At 41.0% G+C, this 20,719-nt stretch overlaps 1 protein-coding gene across 7 annotated transcripts in view; it reads left to right on the top strand.

The window, feature by feature from the left end:
• NCOA6 (nuclear receptor coactivator 6) overlaps positions 1–20,719 on the top strand; it is a 47,194-nt gene that overhangs the window by 8,555 nt on the left and 17,920 nt on the right. For all 7 annotated transcript variants that reach the window (XR_013940192.1, XR_013940193.1, XM_080558832.1 and 4 more), the window contains 8 exons: positions 6,222–6,374; positions 6,468–6,742; positions 9,101–9,256; positions 9,830–9,952; positions 11,294–11,422; positions 12,439–13,254; positions 16,065–16,211; positions 17,171–18,290. Coding sequence is in view for 5 of the 7 variants with exons in the window: in XM_080558832.1 (XP_080414958.1) it covers positions 6,478–6,742; positions 9,101–9,256; positions 9,830–9,952; positions 11,294–11,422; positions 12,439–13,254; positions 16,065–16,211; positions 17,171–18,290 (2,756 nt within the window). In the remaining 2 variants the exon portion in view is untranslated. The remainder of the gene's footprint in view (positions 1–6,221; positions 6,375–6,467; positions 6,743–9,100; positions 9,257–9,829; positions 9,953–11,293; positions 11,423–12,438; positions 13,255–16,064; positions 16,212–17,170; positions 18,291–20,719) is intronic.

Here is a 20,719-nt window from a genome sequence, read left to right as displayed (position 1 = left end):
GGCTCCGGGGTGACTTCATCACAGCCTTTCAGTAGTCAAAGGGTACCTATAAAAAAGATGGAGAGTGACTCTTTGCTCAATCAGTTATTGACAGGACAAGAGGGGGAATGGTTTTAAACTAAAAGAGGGGAGATTTAGATTAGAAGGTAAGGAGCAAATTCTTCACTCAGAGGGTGGTGAGGCACTGGCACAGGTTGCCCAGAGAAGCTGTGGATGCCCCATCCCTGGAGGTGTTGAAGGCCAGGCTGGACGGGGCTCTGAGCAACCTGATCTAGTGGGTGGCGTCCCTATGGCAGGGGGGTTGGTACTGGATGGTCTTTGGGGTCCTTTCCAACCCAGGCCATTTTATGATTCTATGACAGTTGGGCTGCTTTCATGGTGTTATCTGTCTGTAATGCCAGAGTTTGAACTTCCATGTTGCTGGAACTCCCCCAAGCTGAATTGTTTTTAAAGGAAATGTATTGTATGTTTAAGTTTATTTTTAGGTATTCCTTTCATGTTATAACAGTGATTCTTAGCTGAATCTAATCTCATTCTGTAACGATATGGCACTTGCCTATTATCTACTTAAAAGTCTTTTCGCCAAAAGCAATTATGTAATTTTAGTCTTTGTATCATAGACGCACTGTGTGTGAATAGATGTGGTCACTGGTCAGATTTAACAAGCTCCAAGGTCACTGTGTTAGACAATAAAAACCGCGTACATGATTGTAGGAGGACAATACGTTGTTAACAAGTCTGCAGTAAGGACGGTGTTGTGATCAGGCTGTTCCTGGGATTTATAGGTGGCATGTTTTGAAAGTATGCCTGGGGGGGCGTGTGTGTATGTGATGTATTAAAGGAAAGCCATCTTCCTGACAGTATTCTGGCAACGCTAAACATCCTTCATTCCCATCCTGAAAAACTTGGTACCTTTATGTATTTTCTCCCTGACACCTAAAACAAAGGAAACGAAAGCTTTCACTTGGATTATCCAAGGCATGGTTTTTTGTTGTTGTTTTGATTTCCTTTTATTCCTATTAGGCTGTTTGAACAACATTTTTTCAATGAAGGCCGAGGCAAGGCGGGTTCTGTGTCCTTTGGGAGTCATGTCACTGTTTGCTGCTATCAGAGACGTTTTCTTCTCCTTCTCAGTTCTGGACTCCCTGAAGGTCTTGGTTGTAGTTTCGTTTCTGGACTGATTTTTCTTCTTGTTTCCAGCTTCAGCAGCTTTAAATAACAGCCGCTGTGGGGGTGAGGACCCTGCTCAGTGTTGGCTTCTGGCATCTGCTAAGGAATGACATCTGTCCATCCTTCCCTCTGGTTCTTCTGTGTTTGTGAAGACACTGCTGTCACCCTTTCCAAGCCTTTGTGTAACTCTGAGGAGTACTGTTTCAAGCATACGGCAGGATTTTAGTACCTTTATTTAATTGGGCTCCCTGCATATTTGTTTGAGAGGGTGCATGTTCTGTTGTGACATCAGTTGTGAAAGTGTTTATTCTGAGTTGTCCGAAATACATAAATAGCTTGTAAATCAAAAGACTGTGTCACAGCAAGGGCTTTGTTCAATATCTCCTCCAAGGTTTTTTTGTTTTACTTCACTTGTGTAGGTTTTACTTCATTTTGTGCATTTGCAATGAGGGTAAGAAAGCAACACGAGGGTTCAAGTTCTGTTTAACAAACAGATGGACATAACCCTAAGTTTGAATCAGTCAAGCTCATCTTGGCGTGAGAATACCAGGACACCACCTTATTTTTTCCCCAGACACCAGCACTTCCAGCTGGCAGTGCTGGCGCTCCAGAGCCTGCTGTGTCCCTTGCTTGGGATGCTCCGGTCTCCGTGTGCCATCCCCTGCCACCTGCACCATGCTGCGGGTGCGTGGGCATTGGCCAGAAAACTGACACACTGCTGACGTTTTGGCTATTAGTCTGTTACCTTGCTACGTATCCTCGCCTCTCTTAATTCAGCAGCGCTTTTTTTTATTTAAGTAATCAGCAAATCCTATATAAGGCCAACCCTATTATGAACAGGTATAAGGCACTTCTCACGCTGTTTTAGCTTGCCACAGTCTGGGGTCGCAGGTAAGTGGTTGCCACGTGGTGGCACTGGGCTTGTGCTCAGTTTCCAGAAACAATTGTGTAAGGGGGGAAATACGGAACTGGAAAGCTTAAAAAAAAAAAAAAAAAAAAGAAACGGTGTGGGGACGGGAGGGAAGCCATCCTTGTTCTTTGAACACACAACGATATTCAGAGATGTGTTTGTGCTGCCGTGTAAGTGTGAAGGCTTGAGTTTATGAAATTTGTTGAGGTTCTGCACGCCCGTTGAAGTCTGATTTTTGCTCATTGGAGATGCTCTCCTAGGCTGCTAGAAGTTAATGTAGGTTACAGGAGTTATTGAAGGGCCAGTGTTTTACCTGTGCGTGCCCATGCCTAAAGGGCTTTCATGGTTTTTTTGGGGGGGTTTATGTGAGGAGTGCTGAATGAAGATCCATGCTAATTATGGTCATGGGATGGCTTGTGATTTGTGGGAGTCAAATTTATAACCAAGAGATTACAGAGTTTGTTAGCACGAGGGATGCAGCTGGGATTCATGTGGTTCCGAGATGGAAGACGTGTGGTGTTCTGCCTGAAGAGGAAGATTTTGCAAATCATTACTTCCTCCTGTCACAGCCAAGATAAATTGTACCTGAATATAGAAATGGACTAAACTGTGTGCCTCTGAGAGGGAGAGAAGGAGGTGGATGTGGCAGAGAGGGGCATGATGTGGGAAGTGCAAAAAGGGAGCCTCAGCTGCAAACCTGGATATAGTACCCTTACACAGAAAGTAAAATTTAAAGCTTATTCCTATTTTTTTCTTAATTCAAGCTTTCCCTGCAGTCCTGTGGTTTTCTGAATCAAATGAAACAAGACCTGTGGTCCTTCGGCATTTAGCAAACTGTATTTCAGTCTTTTTCATGAGGTGCCGTAATTTCAACAAATTATGGTGGATTTGTGCAGGTTGAGGTGAGACTGGTGGAATTCAGGCTAAGCTGCGGTGTTTTTGTGTGTTTTAAACTGCCACTGTAGCAGTCTGGGGTCTTCTGCTCTTTCACAGAGAAGATTGATGCTTCAGACGCTTTGATTCAAACTTAAAAAAAAAAAAAAAAAAAGCTTTTGAAGAGTTTGTGTTTTTATAGGAAAAAAAATATTTCTATGGTGTTAGGGATTGTCAGAAATATTAATGTTTCTCACTGGAGATGGAACATACTCATCCCCCAAGTAATTGTGCTTTTTTCAGTGTTTAAAATCTTGTGTAATGAGCCAAGATCTCTCTTCCTGAATAGTTTATACAAGGTTTTTAGATTTTATTTTATTTTTTTTCCCAAAAAGGTACTGCTTATTTTACACAGGATGCTCCTTCAGGGCACGGAATGGTTGTGCTTTGTCCTTAAGAGATTGTTATTTGTGTAGGACTCCGAGTTCATTTCTTCTGGAAGTCAGTAGATGTGTAATGAATAAAGCAAGGATGCAGAAAGAGAAGGAACTATCTCCTGGGTAGGGTAACCAACCCAGCCCATTGAGGAGCTTCTGTGTGACAGTCAAGTTAAATCAGCTTTTCACAGAGGGTTATCAATTGTCATTCCCATTTTCTGGGCACCTGATGTGAAACTGGAATTTGACTTAATGGAGCTGCTGAATGCTCAGACCTGTAAGTTAGACACAGAGGAGTCCTGGGAGAAAATAAAAGATTGAATTGTCTCAGCGTTCAGTTTGTCTCCGGTGTTGTTTTTTTTTTTTAATTTTTATATCAGTTCCCCATTTTTAAAATTTCAGTGGTAACAATAATTTATGAAAGCACAGTGTAAACAGATCAGTGACTGTGAAATATTTTTACTTACCTTCAGTGCACGACTGCAGAAGAGTTTGGGATTACAAAATTAGATTTCCTTTTAATCCCAGATTTGAGTATTGTCCAAGAATGGGAGCCTGGTGCTGCACAGTGCGAAGAGAGTAACTGTATGTAAAACAGATTATTATTTGTTAATGCCATTTAGTCTGCGTAGTGTGGTGTAGGGTTGTAAGGGAGAATTAAAAATTGAGTTTTGTAAAATCGCAGCCCAATAAATGTGTGTGCAGAGAGCTGCCCTGGGGCTGTGCATCATGACTTTCGAGTGCTTGTTTCTTCATTTGGGGTGCTGTCCCTTCAGCAATGTTAGGAGAGTGTGCAAATAATGTAGGGCTGAATCGAAGCTTTTCTAGCACAGTTACCCTTTTGTATTATTATTATTTTTTTCCCAGCCCCTCTCTGCAATTCACCTTGAATCTCCGACTTGTGGTTTTAATTTGTGTTGGGAACTTGAACCTCTGCCAAAAACCCCAATCTGTATCCTATTTGATGGCATCTCATTCTGAGCTAAACGTTTGTGGTGCATCGTATTTAACACTGACAGCTTTGGAGTTATGAGGTCTTGACAGCCTTGCCTGTTGATTTGATTTGTTTTTGACAGTGGTGGTCAGGAGCAGGTCCCTTTTTTTAGCTTTGACATCAGCTTTGGCTCGTGATGGAGATGGTTTTAATTCTTTAAGAAATACTCACTAAGCATCGGGTGTGAGAGCAGAGGTAGGAGGCTGAGCTGCCTTGCATGGAGGAGTTCATCCTAGAGCCCTTGTCACGGTCTGCGGTGAAGTGGAGAAATGTGCGTCCTGCCTGTAAGTTGGTGTTGTTCACCGTGCTTGTAGGGATGACTTCTGTCTCAGGTTGTACTTCTGTGTAGATAACTATCATAATGTAACTAAACTCGCAGCTAAACTGAGGAAGTGTGGTCTGGACGATCAGGTGGCGAGGAGGACTGTGACCTGGCCGAAGGGAAGAAGCCAGAGGGTTGTGGTCAGTGGGATGGAGTCGAGCTGGAGGCCTATATCTAGTGGAGTCCATCAGGGGTCGGTACTGGGACCAGTGTTGTTCAATATATTCATTGATGACTTGGGTGAGGGAAAGGAGTGCGCCGTCAGCAAGTTTGCTGATGACACAAAACTGGGAGGAGTGGCTGACACGCCGGAAGGCTGTGCTGCCATCCAGCAGGATCTCGACAGGTTGGAGAGTTGGGCAGGGAGAAACGTAATGAAATATAACGAGGGCAAGTGTAGAGTCCTGCATCTGGGCAAGAATACTGGTACCAGTATTCTTATATATTCTGATATACCAGTATATCAGTATAAGAATACCCTGGTACCAGTATAAGCTGGGGACTGCCCTGCTGGAAAGCAGTAAAGGGGTGAGGGACCTGGGGGTCCTGGCGGACAGCCGGATGACCGTGAGCCAGCACTGTGCCCTTGTGGCCAAGAAGGCCGGTGGAGCTGGGTCTCTTTAGCTTGGAGAAGAGGAGACTGAGGGGTGACCTCATTAATGTTTGTAAATATGTAAAGGGTGAGTGTCAGGAGGATGGAGCCAGGCTCTTCTCGGTGACACCCAATGATAAGAGAAGGGGCAATGGGTGCAGGCTGGAACATAGGAGGTTCTGCTTAAATATGAGACGAAAATTTTTCACATTGAGGGTGACAGAGCACTGGGACAGGCTGCCCAGGGGGGTTGTGGAGTCTCCTTCTCTGGAGACTTTCAAAACCCACCTGGATGTGTTCCTGTGTGACCTGATCGAGGTGTTCCTGCTCCGGCAGGGGATTGGATTAGATGATCTTTCAAGGTCCCTTCCAATCCCTAACATTCTGTGATTCTGTAAAATTTATTGCAAAATCTAGATCTTTCATAAAGTAAAAAACATCAGGAGCGTGACATGATTTACTGAATTCATTCTTATCTATGCTCAACAGGGAGATGGGGGGGAAGTTGTGGGCTGGCACAGGAGGAGTACATTTCAGGTAGTAATATGTATAAGCATCTGAGAACCACCTACATTTTTACAAGTTTTTATAAAGCAAGCATAGTATGCTTAAGATTTCCTTGGACATGAATAAAATAGTTGTCAAATGCTAAATATCTCCTGGTAAGAATGTTCTGTGGCTTTCCTTCTGCTTTGTTGCACAAAGTATCTGCAGTCCCTAAAGATAAATTTGGTGTTCCCCCACCTGTCTTTCTGTAATTGTAAGTATTACTGTGTGTTCCACAATTTCCTGGCAGGCAGGCATTGTAGCATTGATTCTGGGTGCTTTTTGTCCTCTGTACAATGTAGAGATGAATGTAATCGATTTTAATTTTTTTTTTATCCCCCCCCCCCCCCCCCCCCATCTACCCAACTGTCATTTAGGTCAGCTGGAATACTGCTCAAGGCAGGTGTGGAAGGATTCCGTCAGGAAAACACTTCTGTTTGTTCTAGTGGACAAACAACTTGGCTACTGCAATGGCCACGGTTTTCAGAGTCCCACAGTTTGTCTCACAGGCCCTCGCGCTGGGTCACCTGGTAGGTTTTCTGTCAGTGCTCTTTGCGTGCTGTTGAATGCCATAGTTAGTGTCTTTACACACTGTACTAACTGTTTTTTTCCCCCCTTCAAAGCATCTTCTTAATGTCTGACTGGCTCCCATTGTTGGACACAATGGTTTTGGATGATCTACCGAACTTGGAAGATACGTATGCCTCCTTGTACTCCTCAGCTATGGAAGACTTAGAGGTGGATTTTGATTCAGGACTGGAGGAAGATGAACTGAAACAGGAGGCTGCTCCTGAAGATTCCACAATCTTTGTAGCTTTTAAAGGAGATATAGGGGATAGAGACTTTGAGCAGAAACTAAGTGTCATACTGGAGAATGTGCCTGGCCTTTTACACATGGGTAATGTATTTCTTTATCATTTTTCAATTGTCCTTAAAATGCTTAATTACATAATCAGGGTGCTTTTAAAAAGAAGCTGATTATATTGTTTTCGAGTTACTTAGTTGGTAGTAAGATTTGTGGAGGTTGTTATTAGTGAGTTTGGGAGCTATGTTTCTTAAGCACAGAGTACAAGTTTTTGAAGTTAATTTATTGTTTCAAACTGATTTCATTAGTGAGTTCATTTATTCCTATTCAGTTCCAATGTTTTACTTGTTTTTTTTTTCTCTTTCATTTCCTTACATTACATAATGCTTTGTAGTGTGAAAGTGAAACCAGACTTGTCCAAACAGGACATGTTTTCTAATATCAAAACCATCCAATTTAAACTATTGCAGTTGAGAATAGATTTGCTCTGAAATAACTGTGCTAGTTCAAGTCAGCTGCTTTGCTGCTGCACTGACTTAACCTACGTGACTTTTTCAGAAGGGGGGCTATGGAGTGTTCTCATATGGCCCCGTGTGCCCACCGAGGTCTTGTAACAGGCAGCTCTAGCTAGTAAGTGACACAGGCTTTTAGGACAGCATCTTTTACCAGCACAGCTAGATTTGGAAAAAAGGTATCTGTCCACTGAAGGAAGGGATGCCATCCAAAGGGACCTGGGCAGGCTGGAGAAGGGGGCCCACGTGAACCGCATCAGGTTCAACAAGTCCAAGCGCAAGGTGCTGCACCTGGGTCGGGGCAGTCCCAGACATGAGTACAGGCTGGGAGAAGAACTTGCTGAGAGCAGCCCTGCAGGGAGGGACTTGGGGGTTCTGGTGGATCAAAAGCTCGACATGAGCCAGCAGAAGGGCAACTGCATCCTGGGCTGCATCGACAGAGGGGTGGGCAGCAGGTGGAGGGAGGTGATTGTGCCCCTTTGCTCTGCCCTGATGAGGTCCCACCTGGAGCATTGTGTCCATGTTTGGGGCCCCCAGCACAAGAAGGATGTGGGGCTGTTGGAGCAGGTCCAGAGGAGGGCCACAAAGACAATCAGAGGGCTGGAGCACCTCTCCTATAGAAAAAGGCTGAGAGAGCTGGGGCTGTTCAGCCTGGAGAAGAGAAGGCTCGGGGGTGACCTCATCACAGCCTTTCAGTAGTCAAAGGGTACCTATAAAAAAGATGGAGAGTGACTCTTTGCTCAATCAGTTATTGACAGGACAAGAGGGGGAATGGTTTTAAACTAAAAGAGGGGAGATTTAGATTAGAAGGTAAGGAGCAAATTCTTCACTCAGAGGGTGGTGAGGCACTGGCACAGGTTGCCCAGAGAAGCTGTGGATGCCCCATCCCTGGAGGTGTTGAAGGCCAGGCTGGACGGGGCTCTGAGCAACCTGATCTAGTGGGTGGCATCCCTATGGCAGGGGGGTTGGTACTGGATGGTCTTTGGGGTCCCTTCCAACCCAGGCCATTCTGTGATTCTGTGAAGTTAGGAATGAGTTACTGACAGTCTTAAATGGCATGTTCTTAAATGGCATGTTCTAACAAAAACTTAGCACACTTTTTGTAAGTCTGCTGTCATAGTGGAAAACATAGCTGACTAAAATTTGAGCAAATGCTTCTTGTTTTCAGAAGGGCTTCCTGTTCAAAAAGCTTGAAACTGGAAGCTGAGAAATCTGTATTAGCAATATATATTTTAATGACCCTAAAAGGCATTTTGTAGCTATATTTTAGCTAGGTATCACTTAGAATAAATGTATTCAACATCACTGGTCTACCTTTTTTCTAATTCTCACCTGTTACTCTTAAAACAATTGATCAGCATAGAAACACTCATATGTAGAACAGGTTTACAAAAAATCTGTAGCTAAATATTTTGCACAACTTTAATATGGTTTTTGCAGTGGGTTGAACATACCTATTCAGAAAAGTTAAATAATATGGTATAAATTAATGAAATACAACTAGGCCTCTAGCACCTGCCTTCTGCAAAGAAGTTTCACAAGCATCTCGCAGAGTGAAATCAGTGGTTTCATTCTTGTATTCACTTATCTACGTAGTATACTAACAAATGTATTTTATCTGATTTATTAGGTATTCTGTCTTTCCAAAGTGGTTTATTCACAGAATATTTCAAATTTTGAGTAATATTGTCAAGTATTTGTGTTGCCTATTTTATTGTTTATAATTTGGGAAATTCTTATTTTGCTAATTTTTGGAAAGTACTTAAGTGGTTTGGCAGTATGAGTCACTTTACGTCTGTTCTGGAGAACTCTCCAGTATCTGAGACTAGCCTGGAATAGTTGTTCCAGATTTCTTTCAGATGCGCTTTTTTAACAAGTTATTTCACTATACTTTTTTGAAAACTGACTTTGCAGTGACTTTGACCTTTTTTCTTTTAAGAATCCAACCAGTTAAAACTGCAGAAGATAGAGCCTTGGAACAGTGTACGTGTTACCTTTAATATACCACGTGAAGCTGCAGAGCGGCTGCGGATTCTGGCTCAGAATAATAACCAACAACTTCGTGACCTGGGAATTCTCTCAGTTCAGATTGAAGGTATTTCACACCTAATTTATTTTCAAAGGCATTAATCTGCAAATATACTAGAATTTATGTATAGTCAACTAGTGACTTTGTGTACTTGGTTAATGTTGCAAAACTTTTAATTCAACAATTTGGAGAATAACTTCAATGAAAAGGTAGCTCAAGGCTTTTATTCTTCTGAGAATAGGTGTAATAATAGAAACAATGGCTGAAAATCCTCTTAGTGTCGGGAAGCCCCCTGAAAAATGTTTTTGTGAGTGCTACTAGCAAAATGTGCCCTTTTCTTTTTCGGGTTGTTTCATATGAGACTCCCTTAAAAACAAGTTTTACATGGGTTTCACAACTGAAATATCTGTGTTGTTCAAGATGAAACTGAGGGCATTTAATGTTTGTCGCAGCGTTGATTTTTCTTAAAATTGAAACACTAATAATAAAGGTAGTCTGCATAACTGTCCTTCTAAAGTGCATATTATTGGTAAAGTTTGTCCTTCCTTCCTTTAAATCTTTTAAATGTCCTTTTGAAATTGTCTGCATTCTGCTTTCCTGTATATCATTCAGTTCCCCCAAATTGTGTGTTACTTCCAGGGGAAGGTGCTATCAATTTAGCTTTAGCTCAAAATAGAAGCCAAGATGTCCGAATCAATGGGCCCCTGGGAGCAAACAACTCAGTACGAATGGAAACAGGATTTCCCATGCAAGGGGGACAAGGTAAATTTTTATTTATTTAGTTTTATACAGTTTGAAATTTAATAAGCTTATTGTGAAATTTCACTAGTTACAGCAATTATGATTCACAGAATTATAATTGCCATTAAATTATCCTATTTTCTTGTTTCCGTACTGTCAAACTATGTCTGATATTACATAAACAGTTGGCTGCATTGTGCCCCACAAATGTTGGAGTGATTTGGATGTGGGTTCTTTTTTGATTTTTTTCTATAAAGGCTGTAAAATCACTTTAGTATAGTCAACTTGCTTCGTGCACAAATTATCACACTTTTCTGTCTTATGAAAATGAGCATAAGCCTTTATTCAATGCACAAAAATAAGCTATTTTAGATTAAATCTCTTATTGGGGGAGGACAGGACACTCATTACTGTTAGTCTCTCTTTATTTTCAGATAAACTTTTGAGATCTGATCATAGAGAATGAGTTTTCTTGGACAACTGTAGTTTTATCAGATGGTAAATTTTTATATGCATGATAAGTAATTTTTAATTACAAAAGTCAGATTTCATGAAGAGTTGAAAGAAAAACATGATATTTTCTTTCAATAGCTGAGTAAAAGGCAAGATAAACTAGTTAGTATCTTAGTAAATAGGATTTAATGCAGTTAAAATACTGAGACCATTTTTGACAGTTTAAGATACATGTGTGGCTGTTGGTGGAATGAATGGAAATAACATTTTACCTGATTAAACGGTAGTTTAAATCATTGTGCTTAGCAAAGAACATAAAATATTTAAAGGAAGTTTTACGTTGAAGGCAGTTGCTCTGATCTTCCTTGTGATGATCATGAGCTTCATTTCCTGCATACAGATAAACAATACAAATAAAACAATTTAACCAGCAGGTCAACAATATAAACCGTTTACAAGATAGCAGCCTTTGTAAAAGAAACAATGAATCTGTTTACTTTTACAATGAATCAATTACTTTCTACTATCAGATTTTGCAAAAACCTAGTACATGCGTAACTTTGACAGTATTATCACTTGGTGGCAAGTGACTGTAGTGGCTAGTCAGACAGGAAACTGTCTCAATTGGGGAGTCTCAATTCACAAGTAGGCAGTGTTTTGTTCTATAGCCTTCAAAAGGCTTGGTGCTAAAAGAACAGCTTCAGTATGATGATCACTTCGTTTATTCCAGAGAATCTAAACTTTGAGGCAGAGATCTGTGTCCTCAGGTTATTTTGGAGGAACAATTTGTCTAGACTGACTTCTCTATAAAGACATGTTTTATTAACAAAGCAAAAATTTTAAAACTCTTTTGTATGTAAAACTGCAGTACTTGATAATATGTATTGTGGCTTTTTTTTTTTTTTTAAGGTTTAATAAGAATGAGCAATGCCGCAGCTGTCATGATGTCCCAGAGTGGAAATGTGCCCTCCTCTATGGTGGCAAGTGGTGCTAGTACTGAGCTGCAGCCAAGAACACCTAGACCTTCCTCACAGCCAGGTGGTAACAGTTAGTCGTAACACTGACCTTTGCCTGAAAATATTCTTTCTTTATTTTTATTTTTTCTTCAGCATATGTACTTGTAAATGAACTATGGAGTTGCCCTGCATTATTTCCTTTGCCTTTTCTGAGAGTTGCTCTTTCTGGGGAACCCTCCCTGCCCCTATTAATATGGTAACACTTGTCAGATAATTTGGGTATCTAAAAGTCACCAGGTTGCTTGTTATTTTGTTCAGATGCATTGCATAGTGGCAGTACCTTTTGCTAGGAGAGCTCTAGAGCTGTTATGACTGAGCTTTTTGTTAAGGAAGGGATTGGTTGAATGCGAGGCAGGTAGGAAGCAGTTGCATTAGACTGAGGAAAAAATGCTTTTCCAGGAGTAGATAAACTGGAAGCTTAAAGTGTGGGGATTTTGTGGGGTGTAGGCGCTGGGGGTTGTATGTTCAGTTTTGTTTTGTTTTTTCTTCATAATTTTGGTAGTAGAAGCTAATTGCATTTTGGGACTATAGAAAAAGAGGAGGTTATTACTTCTCCCTCAGTAAAAGGGTGGTAATACTTGCCAACTTCTATAGAACTTTGCAGTATTTATTTTTACATTGTTTTGTGGTAAATGTTTTAAACATTCTGTGAATGCTAGCTTATGATACTGTCTTAATTCATTGTTATGCCACATTTTTTAGTTGGTAGAAATAATGCTGCTAATAATTTGTATTATTCTACCAATAAGTATGTAGAAGGCTTATGTTTGTAGGAACAAGTGCAGTGGAGTTACCGTGTTTTATTTGAGAGGTTATAAATTCATGAGACCTTCTCAGGATTCCCAGACACTTTGAAAACTTTCCGAGCATTGCCTGCTCTGTCTATTGGAGAAATTGGAACACTGGAGCATTTTGTTAGACCTTAACTTCAGCAGAGTGAGCATATGCAAGCAAACAATCTATCCTTTCTTGTTTTGTGGTGTTTTTTTGCCTACAGTAGGTCATTTACTTTCTTACTTTTCTTTGCTATTTTAATAGATGCAATGGACCCACTTTTATCTGGGCTAAATATCCAGCAGCAAAATCATCCATCTGGATCTTTAGCTCCGCAACTCCATCCAATGCAGTCAGTTCCTGTAAACAGGCAAATGAACGCAGCCAACTTTCAGCAATTGCAGCAACAAACACAGTTGCAGACACGTCCTCCGCAGCCCCATCAGCAGCCACAGCAGGGTATTCGACCTTCATTTACTTCACCAGCACAGGTTCCAGTTCCCTCTGGCTGGAACCAGCTTCCTTCAGGAGCACTTCAGCCTCCTCCAACCCAGGGAGCACTGGGTACATTGACAGTAAACCAGGGTTGGAAAAAGGCCCCATTGTCTGGACAAATGCAGCAGCAACTTCAAGCAAGACCATCTCTAGCCACAGTACAAACTCCTACTCATCCTCCACCTCCATATCCTTTTGGAAGCCAGCAAGCTTCCCAGGCTCACTCAAACTTTCCCCAAATGAGCAATCCTGGCCAGTTTACTGCTCCTCAAATGAAAAGCCTTCAGGGAGGGCCCTCACGGGTTCCTACACCATTACAGCAACCCCACCTGACCAACAAATCTCCTGCTTCCTCACCCTCCTCCTTCCAGCAGGGATCTCCTGCATCATCTCCAACAGTTAACCAGACGCAGCAGCAGATGGGACCAAGGCCTCCCCAGAGTAGCACACTTTCCCAGGGATTTCAGCAGCCTGTCAGTTCTCCCAGTCGTAATCCTATGGTGCAACAGGGGAACGTACCCCCCAACTTCATGGTGATGCAGCAGCAAAACCAAGGTCCACAAGGTTTGCACCCTGGCTTAGGAGGTAAGAAGTACTGAGACAGTCTTTTATTTTACAAGGAAAAACATAAAATGGCTAGGTTACTGTTCCTTCTGAAAAGATCCTTGAAGAGACAAAATAAAGACATAGATTGTCTATGGATAAGGTGGGTGTGGGTGAATTAGCGTCAGTGTTACTTCAGTTCTACTACCTAGCTCTCTGTAATAATCTAGAAGTAAACTCTTGGCCACTGCAGAAAGAAATTGCTGTATGCAGTTGCTAGTTGTGACTCCCAGTCATCCTCTTGACAGTTCTTTCACTGCCTTACAGTAAGTTCAGGATATTCAGAGATGTTTTGGGTTGGTTGTTTTAATGTTGCTTTTTTGTTCCTTTTGAGAAAGAGAAAGTGTGACAAAAACAAATGAACCTTTTCTTTTTCTCTTCAGCTTCCTCTGTCACCACTTACATTTTCTGCTACAGAAGTGAGGCTTTATTTTGCATTTTCCCTTCTAAGTTGTGTGTACATCTTGTCTTTATTTGTCATCAGTTTCTTCCCATACAAAAGAGGAAAGAGCTATTACTGCTATGGTAATTTACTCCCTGCACTAAAATGAGGAGGTCAAAGCCTGTTTTCACTTCCTCTTTGGTTGTGTGGTCTTTAGTTTTCTCCTTGGACCTCTGCACTCACATCTTTGCCTTATTGCTCTTAGAAGGCTTCTGTAACAGTGAAAGAATTTCATTTGTCAATCCAAAGATCTCTTGTGTCCTTGTTTTTCTTTTTCCCTTGTGAGCCTTTTCTAGTACTGTGCCTGACTTCTTCTAGCACTTTCTCTCTCTCTCTCAAAATACTCATTTATTCATCTTTCTCTTGAATGGCTGCTCTCAGATACTTGTACACAAGCTCTTGCTTAAGTCTTTAAAATTTTTTCTTTCCATACATGTAAAACATAAGCCATATTCTTTGTCCACCAATACACACAGTACTGTATGTATTTTAGTTTCCTTTATTTTCACATTGCATATCTGAAATCTGTAAGAAATACCTATTTTTTGGTCCACTGATTTAGGCAAGTGTCCTGTGTCTTCACTGTCTGCATCATGGATCTCATTTGAATTTGGATGAGTTTGTTTTACGTGAATTGTCTTAGTTTCAGGGTTTCCCTCTTCCAAACTGTTCTTAGGGTCTGCCAGCACCCTGTACTTCCTATATCTTCTCTTGTCTCCGTCTTCAAACTGTTACTGTTTGAAATGTCACATTTCTTTACAGTTTTGTCTCGCTAACTACATATCCCCAGTCAGGAATCACTATCCTCTAGGTAGGGTAACCCTGACCTCTAGATAGCATATAATCTGGGTTCTCTTTACTTTCTACGTAAACCTACTATAGACAAAATCCTGCTTTTGCTTTATTAAAAAATAATACCCCAAATAAACTATCAGAATATGTTCTTTGGGACTCACTCTAGACCTTATTGCTAAAATCAGTAATCCTCATCTGATTTAAAAAGACAGGATTCTGTTGATTTCAGTAAAGCTATGGTATCTTCCACTTGTGGAGGATTTTTGCCTGGCTTCTGTCCATACTAATGTCCATGCTTAGGCTGTGTTTAGGGATCTTTCAATTTTTTTAGCTATCTTGCCTTCAAACACTTTCATTTCACATAGTTAATTTTGCAAATCAGAATTTTTATTAGATTGAGAATAGGCCAAATTAACATTTTTTTTTCTCAATTCAAGCATTTCTGTACGCAGAACTTTCCTAAAAGGTTAGCAGAACTAAAACTGTAGTTCTGTGAGGTGATGCTTGAAGAACTATTTATTCCCTATTTGCAGATGTACCTTGCGTTTGACCTGTAAACTTGATTATCTTAAAGTATTAATTGTAGAACTAAGACCAGCTCACTTTACATAAGCAATGCAGTAAAGTGTGTAAGGAGGCTGTAACCACAGAACCAAGGTTAAATTCTGTCTGTGGATAAGAAAAATGCAGGAGGACAAGGTTCCTTCTAGGTCCGTGGCACTATCTGTGTGATGGTGAGTTAAAAGAAGCGGGTTCTGTTAAAGTTGTGTTAAAGTGGGTTCTGTTTATGCTGCTGCTCATGTTGGTAGGCACAGTGACGGTTTTGCTCTCTGTCGTAGAGCAGCAGTGGTGTTTTGATGTGTCAAGGTGTGGACATTGTGCCAGATACAGACCTGTTAGGTCTCTGTCTGGCTATTGGAATAGCAGGGTTACTTGTCTAAAGCTGGGACTTGCTGCAGCCTTTCTGGACTCTGGAGAGCCCCATGCTCTCTCATTACTCTGGAGATTTCTCAACCCATTTTGGGTGGAAGAGTTATTCTGAGTGTGCGTACACACACCAGTAGTGCAAAGGAGCGCTAAAAAGCGTGTACTTGTGTGTTATGGTGAGAGTTCCTGTTGAGAAAATAAAAAAATGGAATAAAAATACAAGATATTTGTGTTTGTGTACATGGATTCAGTTAAGGGCCTGATCAGAGATGAGATGCAATAGAGAAGAAAACAGTGAACTATGTTACTTGAATTTCTAATTTCTAAAAAGTCAAAGTTTTCCCTTTTCCATGGGGTTAATTTTGTACTTAAACCAGAAGCAGAATTACATTTTGAACTGAGTAATAGTGGCTTGTTAGGCAGAACTATTGCACAGATGAGAACTGTAAGCATGCCTTCAGTGCGTTTCGTATATTGGCAAAAAACTGCTTTCTGCCTAAACCAGTAATGTGACAGTACAGATTCAAAGGTATTTTTCCTATTGTAATCCAGTTATAGATTTTTTTTCCTTTCTTTCTTCTTTCTTCCTTCTTTTCATACTTACTAATAAAAAAAATCTTGTATTAAGGAATGCCCAAGCGCCTCCCTCCTGGGTTCCCTTCAGGCCAGGCTAACCAGAGCTTCATGCAAGGTCAGGTGCCTTCCACAGCACCAGGAACACCGGTGAACAGCGGAGCTCCGCAGCTACAAACTAGCCAAACTGTGCAGCACGCAGGTCTGTTTGGAACTAGTTTTTCCTCATTTTTTTTCTTTTTTTGTAGAAAACTATGCTTATACTTGTGTAACACAATTACTAAAACATTAAATTCTTGCCAGTAATAGAGAGTTTTAGCTACCTGGGGCTGAAAGTGCTGCAGCGGTGTGCTGTGCGTATTGTTAAATGAGGAAAATTAAAACGGGAGGCTGCTTGTGGTTTGCAAACAACCCAAGTATTATTGCTTAGGACTGCTATACTAGGATCCAGAAGTATCCATTTAGAAATTAAATAGAAGTAGTGTTGACAATTGAAGACTAAGGGTAATAAGATACAACATAAAAGGAACTTCTTGTCCAGAAAAAAAAAGATGTTATCTTAGAAACAGAAATAAAAATATAATAAATAAATAAAAAGCTCTTGTGATTTGAAAAGATTATTAGTTCATTCAAAAGCTTTGGAAGTCTGCTTACAGACAGTCCTGTAAAAATGAAATCTTTAGTTCACAAATGCCTCCATTTAACAATTCTGTTATTAGCCTTTCATCTGGATTATGGATACCTTGATAACGTCATGTCATCACTATTGTGTGTGTATTTATTTTGCAACCCATTCTAAAACAGCCTCGATTTTGAAGCTTAGTTTAGTTGGGAATTGTTCCATTGAGTTAGGTGCTATTGTGGAATATTTTTAAACTTACGTGCAGGTAAGGCTTACCAGGAATTTCAATCATTCTGCAGTGTCATATGTACGTGAAGTGCCAGGCTAAGTGTTTGTTTTGAAGTGCCAGTATGGTCTTCTCTTTTGACACCTAACGTTTATCTGTAGCATCAAACATCATAGCATAGGACTGCAAATGTGTCAGATATCCTAGCTTTCATTAGAAAATAGAGGAAAATAATTTTGGAGTTCTACTCAACATCAGATGTGAAAACTTTATACCACTCCAACTGTTTCCTAATTGGCCTTTTTTATTAAAGGTGGCCAAGGATCTGGACCTCCTCAGAATCAGATGCAAGCACCACATGGCCCACCAAATATGATGCAGACCAATTTAATGGGACTTCATGGAACTATGAACAACCAGCAGACTGGTGCTAGTGGGGTGCCACAAGTTAACATGGGCAACATACAGGGACAGCCACAACAAGGACCACAGTCTCAGCTTATGGGAATGCATCAGCAAATCGTATCCTCACAAGGACAGATGGTAAACATTCAGGCTCAGGGATCGCTGAACCCTCAAAACCAGATGATACTTTCTCGAACTCAGCTCATGCCGCAAGGCCAAATGATGGTAACACCACAGAACCAAAATCTTGGCCCTTCACCCCAAAGGATGACCCCGCCCAAACAGATGATTCCCCAGCAGGGACAACAGATGATGTCTACACACAATCAGATGATGGGACCTCAAGGCCAGGTCTTGTTACAGCAAAACTCGATGATGGAACAGATGATGACCACTCAAATGCAAGGAAATAAACAGCCTTTTAATACTCAAAACCAGTCCAATGTTATGACGGGGCCAGCTCAACTGATGAGAGGACCAACCCCAAACATGCAGGGTAACATGGTGCAGTTCACTGGGCAGATGATGGCACAGCAAGGCCCTGTGAACGGTAACCCTTCTCAGGTTATGGGGATGCAAGGGCAAGTTTTAAGACCTACTGGACCTGGCACCCACATAGCTCAGCAACTTGGGGATACTACTACAACAACTAATAATGATGTGAACTTGACACAGATGTTACCTGATGTTCCTGTGCAGCAGCCAAACATGGTGCCTTCCCATATGCAAGCAATGCAAGGAAACAACAGTGCTTCGGGGAGTCATTTCTCTGGCCACGGACTGCCTTTCAGTACTGGGTTTAGTGGAACGCCAAATGGGAATCAGATTTCCTGTGGACAGAATCCTGGTTTTCCTGTCAATAAAGATGTCACGCTCACAAGTCCTCTCTTGGTTAACCTTCTACAAAGTGACATATCGGCAGGACACTTTGGTGTGAACAACAAACAAAATAATCAGAATGCCAATAAGCCAAAAAAGAAGAAGCCTCCAAGGAAGAAGAAAAACAATCAACAACTGGAACAGACAAAGTAGGTGTAATATCACATTGGTTTTATATGGGACCTGGGAAAGTCCTGCTGGCAACTTGTCAATATTTTTTTCAGCAAGCATGCAGTGAGCCCTGTATTATTTCATATGTTAGCAATTTCTCTTAAGCGTTAAATGATAGTGCCATGGCAAGTCTGCCCCTAGAAAGTTCATTCATGATAAAGAAAAAGATGCAAACATCCTAGTTCAGTTATAAATCTATTCAAAACAGCAATGTTCACTACATTTACTGGGTAGAGGAGGTATAGAAGTTGTTTTAAAATGTCAGTGGACACATGGGGCCGTGGCCTTTGGAGAGGAGGCTGCCGTTCTCGGGCAGTCTTGACAGCCACCATCAAAGGTTGGGAAGTACTTTCAGCTTTCAGAAGAGTTATAAACCTCTGTATTACGATGTGCTGTATAGACTGGGGCGGGGGGGGGGGGGGTTTCTGAGATGCGTGTATATCTGTGTGTTTCTGCTTGGGACCGAGTTGTACTTCTCTTTTAGTTGAAGCTGCAGCTAGGAGTTCGAGTATGGTGCTCTCTGGTATGGGGATAACAAGCCCAAGCAATGCTGGCCTTCCTGCCCTAGGATAGGCTAAGAGGAAAGAAAAGCCACAAGCCTTGAGAGAGAACCTGCAAATGCAACAGTAATTGAGAGAAAATGAACATATCAATGTAGTAGAAATACAAGATTGCTGAATCTTTTGATTCTTCTTTGACTGGTATATTTTGTTGGCCCGCTGTGATCTTTTGTTGTTGGCAGTGTATTAATGCCAGCACAGGGTGGTTGACTACTGCTGCTGTATCTTTGTTCAGCTAAAATGAGTATGTAGGCAGATATGCTATATCTAATTATGTACTATATATATATATATATATATATATATATATAAGCTTTGGCTGCAGGTGAGCCACAGGGTCATTGACAGGAATCCACAGGAATCCATGTGATGAAATGTCTTTTTTTTTTTTTCTCCCAGTTCACTTTAGGAAAGAATGGAAGAACTGCACAAATTTACAACACAAGAATATCCAAATTTGCATAACCTGTTGCAAGTGATCTTTTGTGACAGTCCTTAACTATGTTAATTCTGTAGTACTGTAAAATGCAAGAGCTGTTACTTGTATTTTGGCGGTGTAGAAATGCTGCATAGAGAAGGTAAAGCAAAGCATGCTGGTTTAAGAGACTCTGAAAAAAGTCTTTCAAATACCTGCTATTTCATTGTATGTATGAGTGATGGTATGGCCTGCAAAACAGGCCTTATGATTTCAGATTAAATCATCACAAATTAATGTGTACACAATCTATGGAGAAACCTTGTTTAAGTAACTTGGGACCAAGTGGCCAAAACATGTGTAGACTACAACACTGGTGTCTTGGAAACCATAACTGAGGTAGCACTTCTTTTGCAGCGCCTAACCCGTGATGCATCGTCAGCTTCTGGAAGGCGTAGAGCAGGGCTCCTTCCAGCTGCGACACGAGGAGCAGGGTAGGGACCTTCCCAAGGCAGGACGCGGTGCAGCACCGAGCTTCTGGCTGGGCTAGTCTTCGCTTATGTGGAAGGGAGGTGTGTGAGGGCACGTAGGTGTCTTCATTTTGGCATTCCAGAAATTTGAGTGCAGTTAATCTGGCAAGAGGGGCTTTTAACAGTTTATTGCAAAAGGTAGTGTAGTGTGGTCCATGTTTAAAGAATACGAGTCGTAGCAGAACAGTGGAACACGTCTTTCTGCTTTCAATCCGCAAACCCCTCAGAAAATTTTGAATAAAAGTAAACATACTTTTGTTTGTTGTTCACCAAACCCTTAAAGCTGTCCAGATATCTTTATAACAGTATCAATGTCTTACTTTTCTTTCAATCAAAAATGTTCTCGTTGCATAATGCTACCAACACCTATTTGTAGTACTGGTAGGCACTACTGATCGTTTGCAACAAAGTAAAATATGCAATCCTTGTGTCATTATTCATCATCTGTGTCTTTCATGGAAAGCCAGTTCTTTTTGCCCCAAATTAGATGCAAAAATGGCCATGTATTTCTAGGAGGGAAGGTCTGGTGCTATGTGTAGAAATAAACTGCTTCAATTCTAAATAGATTTCAATAAAATAATAGCAATCACTGCTGTATTGCCATGGAAATCACAAAGGGTTCAGAGGGAGCAGAAGAGTTTGCACTCTATTCTGAAAAGAAAATCCATTAATCATTAAAGAAAAGCCTGATTATGTTTGTTCTCATTGGTCTTTCTGATGATTACCCAGCTTCGGTGTGGCCTGGGAATATCAATAAATGGATAGATAAAGTTCCCTTGAGCTTACAAAGCCCCAGAAGGCTCTTTGCTTGTTAGAAAGTTTTCAAAATAAGAGAAGCCTAAATTAAAGTTTTTCCTATTGAGCCCTAAAAATTTAAAAGAATTTCTAGCTCATAAATGATG

Source organism: Anser brachyrhynchus, assembly GCF_964034855.1.
Source record: "Anser brachyrhynchus genome assembly, chromosome: 16".
Classification (NCBI taxonomy): domain Eukaryota; kingdom Metazoa; phylum Chordata; class Aves; order Anseriformes; family Anatidae; genus Anser; species Anser brachyrhynchus.
The sequence above is the reverse complement of the archived record's forward strand: the minus strand, read 5'-3'. Positions and strand labels throughout refer to the sequence as shown.